Source organism: Oratosquilla oratoria, chromosome 35 (genome assembly GCF_046742065.1).
Source record: "Oratosquilla oratoria isolate Oo_2021 chromosome 35, ASM4674206v1, whole genome shotgun sequence".
Taxonomy (NCBI): domain Eukaryota; kingdom Metazoa; phylum Arthropoda; class Malacostraca; order Stomatopoda; family Squillidae; genus Oratosquilla; species Oratosquilla oratoria.
In genome coordinates, this window is record NC_134811.1 from 8897988 (window position 1) to 8910141 (window position 12154).

Here is a 12154-nt window from a genome sequence, read left to right on the forward strand (position 1 = left end):
ACTATTTTATACAAATTCACTATATGATACACAAAATTTCAATCTTATAAGAATAATTCACAATTACCTTGGCTGTCCCCACATTCGCTGATCTGGTTTGATTGGACCAGGAACTGGAGGCACTGGCATACGTCCTTGTGTTGATGGCTGCATGCCAGATCTGGCCATAATGTTAGGGTTAGGCATCTCTTTCCATCGAGAAATATTGCCTTGCTGACTTGGGTTGCCCCAGACACCTGTACCATCATTTCGCTGTCCTGATGGTGGAGCTGGTTCTTCCCATCCAGAAGGTTTGTCTTTGACTGGTCCATTCCACTGACCAGGTCCACCTGGTCCACCAGGAACTCCTGGCCCACCATGTGGTACACCTGGTCCACCAGGAACTCCTGGACCACCATGGGGTACACCTGGTCCTGGGTGAGGAGTTGGTTTGTGGTGGCCACCCCAGGAGGGATTACCATTGTCAACATTAGAGCGTGCAGCAGGGCCTTGTTCGCCCCAACCACTACCAGCACCACCCCATTCTCCCTCCTTCTTGGGTGGACCACCCCACATGGGAGGATTTGGTGTGTTGGTTCCCCATTGTTGTGGATTGGAGGGTACTCCAGTCCATACATTGGAAGAGTCAGAAGTATCATCATCTTCACCCCATGTTCCTCCATAGTTTGTGGCAGGAGTGTGTCCCCATGGAGCCTGCTGGGGTTTGGGTGGAGCTGTACCACCATTTCTTAAGTTATTTTCCCACAGATCGCAGCCGTTGTTGACAACAACCTTCCAATGAGGAGCAGAGGAGTCCTTGCTTGGTTCAGGGGATGATGGCAGGTCCCAGGAGGTTTCCTGATTTACATTTTCACCTCCCCATCCTTCATTACTTAGCAAAGCTTCCCTAATGCTTTGCAACTGTTGCTCCATTTGACGTTTGTGAGCATCTCCAGAAGCTGAACCTGAAGCAAGACCTTTTCCTGCTGCTTGAGCCCATGAGTTGTTGCTTCCACCCTGATTGCCTCCCGTTTGCTGACCCTGTGGATTTTGTTGCTGATTACTGGACTGGCCCTGCTGACTGTTTGAGTTGGAAGGGTTACTCTGCTGACTGGCGGGAGAACTATTCTGAGTGGGTCCTCCACTCTGTTGCCCAGGCTTTAAACTTGACCCTTGAGAGTTGTTTGAGGAAGGCCCACCACTCCTATTTGGAGCATTTCCCCACTGGCCCTGGGAGTTGCCTTGGTTAGTTCCTGTGTTTCCCCATCCAGCAGTCTGAGGACCTGAACCCCCCCACCCATTTGCAGCGCTCTCTCCACCCCCAAGGAGCCCCAGGCCCAAAGGAATGCCCCAGCTGTTTAACTTGAGAGAGCCATGGGCAAGATGAATCACACCCAACTTTGTGCTAGGCTTGCCTGCAGCCCAGCTTAGTAGGTAAGATGATGAAGTAGGAAATGAAGCGTATCGGTTGCAGGTTGCACTTGTGTGGAGACCACCGGCTTTAGTATCACGCAGCGGAGTCTCCCTATTAAAGCTAGGGTTGCTACCCTGGAGATGGCTATTGGCATTATTTGTGGCTATACAGCCAGGAATGTTGAGACTGGCCTTGGACATGGCAGGCAGTTGCTGGTGTGGAGGCTGAGTAGAGGTGTTGTGCTGCGCCGGCTGGGCGCTGGAGGACTGTGCCCCCACGGGCACCTGCACGGCCACGTCCTGCCAAATGTTGGGGGTCGCCTGGGACCAGGAGGCCCCGGGGGCGGTAGTCGGAGCTGGACGGCTGCTGGGCCCCGGGGTGCCCTGGAGCTGCTGCCCCGCCCCCTCCACCACCGGCACCACGGCCCCGGGCGCTGACCATGACGTCGTGGTCGAGCTGAGTATCACAGATGAGGAGTTGGCAGGCAGGAAGGGCGGAGACGAGTCAGCTCGGGCCCCGCCAGGCCCTTCCTTGTCTGCACTGGACTGATGGGAAGCACCCAAACCACAACTACCACCAGGTGCTGCCAATCCACCACTTGGTACTAAAGTAGCAGCTGCCTCTTGGAGCATCTTGGAATCCTCCTCCTCCTCCTCCTCCCCCATGTCATTGTCGCTTTGTGCTCCACACACCATGCCATAGCTCTCCACACCCTGAAAAATAAAAATTAAATTCAAATTTTCTCTCCACAATTAAGAATTAGTTTGCAAATACAACTATGGCAAAACAACACTGAAATACTTACAGAAGATGGGGAATCAGGCACTTTATCGGTAGGAAACTTAGGATTTGGCAAGTTTGTGACCGAGCTGGCCTGGTGTGCTTCACAACTACTTTCCATGCTGCTGCTGCTGCCGCCGCTACTTCTGCTGCTGCCGCTGCTGCTGCTGCTGCTGCCTGGCGTCCCACCACCCACACAACACTAAAACAAATTTATTTTTGCCATTAAAGACTACAAAATGGATGTACAATAACTTTTTCACATCAAAACCTTAGAAGTAAAAAATATTATGCAGACTTGTTCAGATATTGTGGCAACATAGGGAAGGTAGTTGCAGAAGACAGCTCCAATTTTTATTCCCAACTACTTTCATTCTATGGCTTCTTTGGAGGAAGCCATAGAACAAAACTAGTCAAAATTCACCTATACATACATGAAGGAGTGATTGTGCCAACAGCACTGTATGGAGCAGAAACATGGAACCTAAGAGAGGAAGAGAAGGAGTTTGATTGTATTTGAGATGAGGTGTTTGAGAAGTATAATGGGGGTTACTAGGCTGGATCGAGTAAGAAATGAGGAGGTGAGGAGGAGAACAGGGGTGGTAAGGGAGTTGGGAGATAAGGTGGATGAAAGAGTATTGGGATGGTTTAGACACATGGAAAGAATGAGTGAAGAAAGACTAGTAAAAGAAGTATGGAAGGCAGATGTGGAGGGAGGGAACATGAGGGGGAGACCTAGGATGAGATGGATGGATGGGGTGAAAGGAGCTTTGGGGAAGAGGGGAATGTCTGTCGAGGAAGGACAGGAGAGGACAGAAGACGGGTGAATGAAGAATGGTTATATATGGACGATGTTGTGATGCATGAGGTGGGATGGGGGGTGAGGTAGTATGAGAATAATTTGACACAGTCCGAAAGGGTTTCTCCCCGTCTTCTCCTTTTCTGCAAGAGGGGACAGAGAGGGGAGGTCACCGATTTAATGAAGCAGCCTTGTTGTGGATGTCCTGTGTCTTGCGACACTACCTCTGACCCAGGGCAGTGGACAAGATGCAGGGATGACCAGTCATCCAGGAGGTACCAAGATAAGAGGGAGGGTAGAGGGTGGAGGGAAGTGGAGTGTGTTAGGGATGAAATGGGTGGGAATAGTTTTTTATGCCTTTGTTTTTAGGCCACCTCCCTTGTAAGGGGGAAAAAGCCTTTGGTATATATATGTATGTGTGGAAATAATGACACAAAGACAAACACACACACATATATATTGGGATGGTTTGGACACATGGAAAGAATGAGTGAAGAAAGATTAGTAAAAAAAAGTGTTGTAGGCAGAGGTGGAGTGAACAGGAGGGGGCAACCAAAGATAGGATGGATGGATGGGGTAAAAGGGCATTGAGAAAGAGGGGTCTGTTGAGGAAGGTGGGGAGAAGGCAGATGGGGCCCGAGTGGAAAATGATTGCGGACGATGCTGTAATGAATTGAAGGGAGTGATTATGTGTGAATGATATTTTGACACAGCCCAAAAGGGTTTCTCCCCCTCTTCTCTTTTTCTGCATGAGGGGACGGAGTGGGGATATCGCCAATTAAATGAAGTGGCCTTGCTGCATTGTTTTTGACCCAGGGCAATGTGCAAGAAACAGGGAGGAGCCAAGAAAAGAGGGAGAGAGGGGTGGTGAATGTGAGTGGAGTGGGTGGGGATGAAATGGGTGGGAGTGAAATTATGCCTTTTGACTTTGGCTACCTCCCTTGTGAGGGGGAAAATAGCCCTTTGTATATGTATGTATATATATTTATGTATTTATTTATATATATTATGATTTGTAAAATGGAACAAACTGGTGATGAATGAGTGGGGTGGGCGGGTGGGTGGAGGGGTGAAACTGCTTGTCTTGGCTGGCTACCCCTGTCCTCCATTACATGGGTGAAGTAGGATATATAGAATCCATGTGGAGCTAAGATGAAACAATGGGTGGTGGAATGGATAGGAGTGGGTGTATGCCTTGACTGCCTACCTCCCTTATAAGGGGGAAGAACCCCTTGGTAGATATGGATGTGTATATATACAAAAATACCTTGACTATGTGAGAAAAGGCCTCTAAATCCGAGCTCCCTGAAGAAGAGAAACGGAGTTGACTGTCCATGCAGTCTTCTACGCGCTCTTTGGCTGACAATGCATAGAATCCAAGATCTGTAAAGATGGAGGGAAAAATATATATTACTCTAAACAAAAAATTACAGTAATCACATGTTCAATCAAATTCACAATAACATCCTTACACAAAAATACAAATAGTGATATAAGTAAAATATACTCAATTATCTTTGTAAATCCAAAAAACTTGCCTCCTGAACTTGGTACTGGTTGGACATCTTGGCTTGTAAGGGCTTGATCACATGTGAGCTTGGAAATGTCTGAAAGGAAAAAAATTATATTATCAATGAATTCTTGACAAAGATCTTCCAATCAATTACCAAATTTTCTGGAAGGGGTTCTCTGTATCACTGCTATGCACACAACATTATTCCTACCACATTATAATGTTACATTTGAAACTGAGGTATAAAACAGAACAGGTAAATTCCTGAAACTAACTGTAGTAATTTCAAACAGACCATGGTGCATTACAGAATATTTTTAAGAGTGCATTATCCTTTACCAAACCACTCACCACCCACCCCAAGAGAATTCAAACTTGTGCAATTATGTCTAACTGTGGAGGACTTGATATAGTTAAATTTTCAAAGAACTACCTTTAATAATTCATCTCAAAAGTATTGAGATTTTATTATATATATATATATATATATATATATATATATATATATATATATATATATATATATATATATGTGTGTGTGTGTGTGTGTACACAGCACTTTCATATCACCATGAGCCAAGTATGTAAAAGTACCACAGGGGAGAGTAAATCTCCCATTTAATACACTAATAGGAAGACCCTTGGTCCACCGATCTAAACTCTATATTTCAGAGGTAGGGATGCAGCAACTTTTGGAACCATAAGTATCAGCCAGAAATAAAACCTGTGGCACAAATCTCTCTTGCTGGAGACTCATGGCACCCAGGTAACTGGCAACAGCCAATTTACTGGACTGTAAGTCACTTAATGATGGAATGTGGTGTTGTCTAAGTGAGGCTTGAGTGGGGCAGTCTATGATAAGGTATTCCATATATTTTCATTCAATCCCCCTGGTGTGACATCTGGAGCAATTTGTTTCTATGGCCACACTGTGTAATGACCTGAATGTAGTTGTGGAAACGGTTCTTCCTTCTCTTGGGAGGGCATATGTTTGGAAGAGTTTGATGGAATAGGGAGTTCAGTAGTCAAGTGTGTTTTATGATCCAAGTGTGTACATGTGATTGTTTGGACATATTTTGTGGTGCAGGTGGATGGCTGTTGACCTTTGAGTAGCATTAGTAGCAGCAGCAGTAGTACTGTTTTATTTACCTAATTGATTGCATGTGTGTAATGCAATGGGTAAGTACAACTAAGGGTTATGGAACCACCATAACACCTGAAAACAATAGCTTGGATACCAAGATGCCATACCAGCTACTCACTAGCTCCTTTATCTATTACATAACTTCATCTAAATCCTTTTACCAAATTTCAGTTTCCATGGCTAAACAGTGCCAAATCTGCTTTCCAAACATTAGTTTCCATGCACAATAAGTTTTAAGCATGATGTGACATTGAGTAAATTGTAAAGGTGAATTATTTAGATAAAGGAGGCAAGTGTCTGGGGGGATGAAGTGTTGTGCGAGATACATATCTGGGTATATATGTAAAGAGAAGGGTATTTGAAAAGGATTGAGCCCACAGTAGAAAGGAAGAAAAATGTATTTGAGATGAAGTGAATGAGAATATATGGCATTATGAGGTTAAGTGGCGAGAATGGCGAAGCTGAGAGACAAAACGAGATTGATAGAGATGTTAGACATGGTAGTTCAAAGAGACCAAAGATGGTTTGGACATAGGTAAAGAACAAGTGAGGAGAGGCTAGCAAATAGTGTGGAACCTGTAGCGAATAGAGTGAATTTGAGGTGAAGAACAAGGAGGTGGATGGCTGGGTAATGGGGGCATTAAGAGGAAGGTCTCGTGGAAAGAAGTGGGAGTAACTAAAAGGAGCGAGTTGAATGGTTGTAAATGGATGAAGAACTGCCAAAAGGAAATTCTTGTTGTCTGATCTATTTCTAGTGTGAAAAAGCATATAATGATGTGACGAGAATATACCACTTCTATCTTTTGGTCTCCGCTACTGAAGAGCTATGTTTTGCTGCACTGTCTTGGCCCTAAGTGATATGGCTGGAAAGAAGTATGACCATTCATTCATGAGGTGCTAAGATGAGAGGGTTGGATGTGGGTTGGAAGATTTTTTTTTTTTTTTACTTAGCCCACCCCTAGCGAGGGTAAAAAGGATATTTAGTACGTATCTTTACAAATACCATTTTGTCTTTAATGCCAAACTTATCGCAGATTGCTACTGACTACTCACACAACCTAAATTAGGCCAAGTTTCTGAGCAACTAGTTCAATCACTTTTCTCTTTATAGCAGCATTTTTCTCTGATCCCGTGATCACAGGGAGTATGTTGCTTCATTCACACACTAGTGCCAGTCCCCAAAGTATCTCCAAGCAAGCTCCCATGCATCCGCCCTTCCCACTCCAAACAATTCTCGACCTGTTTGATAAATTTGCCCCTTTTCTATTGAACACAAAGCAATAATAATGATAAAAATAAGTCATCCATAGATCAATTCTTCCATCCCCTACCTTCAACCTCAAAAGGCTCCCCACTTCCACATCTGGAAATCATTTCCTCCTCACCATTGCATGCACACATGCCACATCAACCATTCCCCTCCCCACCATTTAATTTTTTTATTACTGCCACTTTCACTTCCCTCGAGATGGTCCAATGCTTTTTCACACCGACACGATTATCACTAGATTTATGTATATCACTAGGCATAATGAATAGGGGATGCACTGATTACAGTACTCTAAAATGAAATCACTCCCAGGGTAAACAGTGCACAGCACTTCTGATCATGTTTGCAAGTAAACAGGCACCTGGGCTGCAGTGCTCCGCCTGGGTAGTGGTGTACACAAACTAGTCAGAAGTAACAAGTTTTCATCTTTCACATCAGAAAAATCAATTTGGACAATTTTGTTTACATCTCTGACATCAGGAAAAATCTGGAATATGCAAAAGTATAAACATACAAGTTTGAACACAAAATTTAAAAGGCTACAATGATACCACATAGCTGGGGAACAATACTTTCTGAATGAAGATATGACATTTAGTGGAGGGGATCCCATGTCTAGACCTAGGCCTAACAGATCTGGGGGAGTGGAGATGGTGGTGAATGAATGGTGGAGGTAGCATCTGTCTGACAGGCATAAGAGAGAGGGAGGGAGGGAGGATATAGGAATTGAGTGAGAAGGAGGATTGGTTCACATGACCTGGTTCACTGCATCAGGTGAACCAACACTCCTTCTCCTCTCACCCAATCCCTCCATCTTCCCCTCTTCCTTTATGCCTATCAAACAGACACTACCTTCACCACTCTCACACCCCCTCCACTGCTCCAACCCTCCCAGATAACCGTTACCCAGGTCTACACATCAGATCCCCTCCACTCTATAAACCAATGCATGAATGCACTCTGGTGCCATTTCTTCATTCTGTAAGTATTGTTCCCCAGTTATATGATATTGTAACCTCTTAAATTTACATACATGCACACTCACACACACACCTAAAATTATTTGTTCATAGAATTGGCTGGTTGAAGGAATAGTGACTTCGTGGGACTATTTGGAAAACAAAAACAGGACCCTATGAGCATAGTTGTTTACAACTTGGTAAACAAACAAGCAAACAAACACACAGGTCATGAGGACAAACTGAGAAGACTAATTGTCTAATGGATATGAGGAATTAATTTTTCACAGAAATACATACTTGGAATAACTTGATAGGTGAAGTTACCCAAGCTGGAATAGTACACGAGTTCAAATCTAAGTACGATAATTGGAAAATATATAGACAAAATTGGAACCAGTCATGTGTTTGAAGCTTGGTATGAAAAACTAGAAAGTAAGAGAATTCAACACAAATTCCTCCTTTTCTGTACCCTATAAATGGGCACATACAACATGGTAAACACACACACTTAATCCCCTTTCACCCCATCCATCTCGTTCTTGGTCTTCCTCTCAAGTTCATTATATCCACCTCACCACATCATTCATGTGCATATTGAACAGCCATGGCGACATAACAGAGGCCTAGTGCAACCCCCACCTTCGCCTTGAACCACTCTTTCTCACCTTTCATAACCCTAATGCAAGCTCTACTTCTCATTATAATATATATATATATATATATATATATATATATATATATATATATATATGTAGAGACATTGGGACAAATTATGGGAAAGGTGGAGGGGGAAACACGGGTCTTTATCTGATTATCGAGTTTATTCCTGACCGGTTTCGCTTACAATAGCTTCTTCAGAGGAGTGTCTGAAGAAGCTGTTGTAAGTGAAACCGGTCAGGAATAAAGTCGATAATCAGATAAAGACCCGTGTTTCCCCCTCCACCTTTCCCATAATATATATATATATATATATATATATATATATATACACACACACACACACACAGAGACTATATACATATGTACATGTATATCACACACATATCATGCACACGTATACACATACATCATATATATTTACATATCACACACACAGTAATACATGGACTCCTAATCACTAACGTTTCGTTCACAAAGGAAGAAGTTCCTTCATGAACAAAATGTTTTAGTTCATCATCAAAATCACAATTATATATATATATATATATATGCCAGAGAAATCACAGACTTGTGATTCGAAGTATGTCGAAAACTACAAAGGAAAATAATTAACTGTGGACCGACCGCTTTCGTCTATTCAGACATCTTCATGTGAAAGCACTAAGTCCATAGTTTATTATTTTCCATTGTGTAATTCCATGCATATATATATATATATATATATATATATATTATATTATATATTATATATATACACACACATATATACATACACATGCACATATATACACACACACACATATATACATACACATGCACATATATACACACACACACATATATACATACACATGCACATATATACACACACACATTCTATATATGCATATATATAAAATGCCTGAACATGGCTATGGATGCAGTGTTTGGTATTAAACATTATTCTGGTAACAAAAAGGATTGTCTGGCAGAGATGTTCTTCATGGTGGGTCACTGTACCTGGCTTTGTTCACAGGCAATGCACTGATGGATCCTGCCATGGTGTCCCGCAGTTTCCTATGGCCATCATCAAATAACTTTATCAAATAGGTCCTCTAGTATCCTCTTCCGAAGAACATGTATACTCTGGCGAGAGAATGTGCAACCAGATTGAATAATTACTCACGCTCTGTACTTAAAAAATGAACTTTATTAAGATCCCCTTAAACAACCCTACTATTGAAGAAAATATGTCTGTCCGTAATTGTAACCATATAAATGAACGTGGTATAGATTAACAAAATACTCAAAGCCTTGATAACTAGAAGCCTGATATCCCAGAGTAATGAAAGGTTTAGCAATGTATGCACATATAAATACATATACATTTATAAGTGTTGCCTTGTATCTCACTGATTGAAAACCCACAGCCCCACCATAGCTGACAATGGCCCTCCCCACAGATCAATAAGAAAATCTGACCTGTTGTGTCTACTGTGGTGTGGGAGTCTGTTACCAGATTATATGAGGAGGGGGGCAGCTGCTGGTTGTCAGCTCTTTATATGAAATGTTTGGGGATACAGTTGAGGTGACACCTTGGGCATCTGAAGACAGTGTTAGCCCCTTCAGATGGAGGCGAGGATCTTGACAGGTTTTGAACATTAGCAGCACTGCTATCTTGCAGACGATCACAGCATTTGACAAGGTACTTTATAATCAACAGTTATGAAAACTGAACATACGAGGACCGAGGTAAACTCTCTGAACAGAAAAAGGACTTCCTAAAAGACAAGTACATGAGAACAGTAGTCAGGATGAGCTTTTAAGGTGGAGATGGTCACTAGAAGTGTCCTACAATGGTCTATGCTGGCACCTGTGATATTCCTGATATATGTAAACAACATAATGTAACATGACAAGCTACATTATTTCCAGCAGATGCAAATACCATATGAATAACAAGTGAGAGACACTGCAAACTGTCATATCTAGACACAATTTACAGTATATGCATGGAGCCAATCATGCAGATGAAATGTGCCCCCCCCCCCAATATATATATTATATATATATATATATAATATATATATATATATATACATATATATATATATATATATATATATATATATATATATATTCGTGAAGTAAGGAAGCAGGTTTTCTTTGATGCATGTAGAATTAAATACGACAGCATTCTGACAATTGTTAAACTTTTTCTTAATGTTTTCTATTTGTCTTATCAACTTTTTTCCAGTTGTAGGGTGAGCTGCTACAAGTTCTCCAAAGATTTCCATTTAATATTCTCGAGCTTTCGTCTTCAAAGAGACATCATCAGGATTGACAAAATTTCTGCAATAATGAATACAAATGTTGGTACATATAAGTTACAAAATAAATTAAAAAAAAAAAAATACAAATACAAATATACAGGTAGAACAAAAGATATATAACGAGAGTTATTACTTACGTCTACAAGGAAAGTACAAATGATAGAGAGAGAGAAAGGTTTAAATACATAAACTGCTATCCGAGTTCCCATTACGGAGTCTGGCTGATCGTCTGAGTGGTGGGGGAGTGGGGGGTAGGAGGGGAGGGGGAGAGGGGACCTCAATGTAGCGATGTCTCAGGTTAGCGCTACTGTACAGCTTAATGCTGGATGTCATGTCCGACTGAATATTTATAGTGGGGGCAGAGTCCCTGATGTGGAATGCCTCCAAGAGTTTCAACCTTCTAGGGTCCTCATTGTACGCAATAATTTTGGTACATTGAACTAAGGTGTCTCTGTCAATATTTCTATTGTGATATTTTGAATAATGGTCCTTGATCGCTCCGTCCTGTTGGTGAAAGGTTAGTCTTCGGCTGAGAGTACATCTGGTGTGCCCGACGTATGTGCTATTGCGAGACGTACAATTCTCGGCTGGACATTTGAATAAATACACCACGTTGGCTTTAGATGTAAAGTCAGCTCGACTATTACAGTTGTTTTTCATCACCATTGAACAGGTTCTAGGGTTACAATAGTATATAAGGACTCGGATCTCATGGTTCTCTTTAGTGGGGTGACAATTTTTCTTAATTATGTCCTTGATTGCTTTTTCATCCTTTTTGTAGGCATCACTGAAGGTGTTACGATAAAAAACGTTAATAAAATTAGGCTTAATGGCACTTTGGTTGGACCCAAGTTCACACAGTAATTTATTGGTTATGCAATCAAAATCAGTTAGCATAACCATTATTGGTTAGAGCGATCAAGGACCATTATTCAAAATATCACAATAGAAATATTGACAGACACCTTAGTTCAATGTACCAAAATTATTGCGTACAATGAGGACCCTAGAAGGTTGAAACTCTTGGAGGCATTCCACATCAGGGACTCTGCCCCCACTATAAATATTCAGTCGGACATGACGTCCAGCATTAAGCTGTACAGTAGCGCTAACCTGAGACATCGCTACATTGAGGTCCCCTCCCCTCCTACCCCCCACTCCCCCACCACTCAGACGATCAGCCAGACTCCATAATGGGAACTCGGATAGCAGTTTATGTATTTAAACCTTTCTCTCTCTCTATCATTTGTACTTTCCTTGTAGACGCTGTATATTTGCATTTGTATTTTTTTTTTAAATTTATTTTGTAACTTATATGTAC

At 42.0% G+C, this 12154-nt stretch overlaps 1 protein-coding gene across 11 annotated transcripts in view; it reads right to left on the reverse strand.

Annotated features, from left to right (window-relative positions):
• gw (trinucleotide repeat containing adaptor protein gawky) overlaps window positions 1-12154 on the reverse strand; it is an 88712-nt gene that overhangs the window by 64834 nt on the left and 11724 nt on the right. For 9 of the 11 annotated variants that reach the window (XR_012965747.1, XM_076173887.1, XM_076173888.1 and 6 more), the window contains exons 2-5: window positions 4511-4579; window positions 4240-4355; window positions 2199-2375; window positions 68-2106 (exon numbers count right to left, since the gene is read on the reverse strand). Coding sequence is in view for 10 of the 11 variants with exons in the window: in XM_076173887.1 (XP_076030002.1) it covers window positions 68-2106; window positions 2199-2375; window positions 4240-4355; window positions 4511-4579 (2401 nt within the window). In the remaining variant the exon portion in view is untranslated. Of the gene's footprint in view, window positions 1-67; window positions 2107-2198; window positions 2376-4239; window positions 4356-4510; window positions 4580-9520; window positions 9647-12154 lie in introns of all 11 variants that reach the window. The other 2 variants (XM_076173889.1, XM_076173890.1) reach the window with 1 other exon arrangement.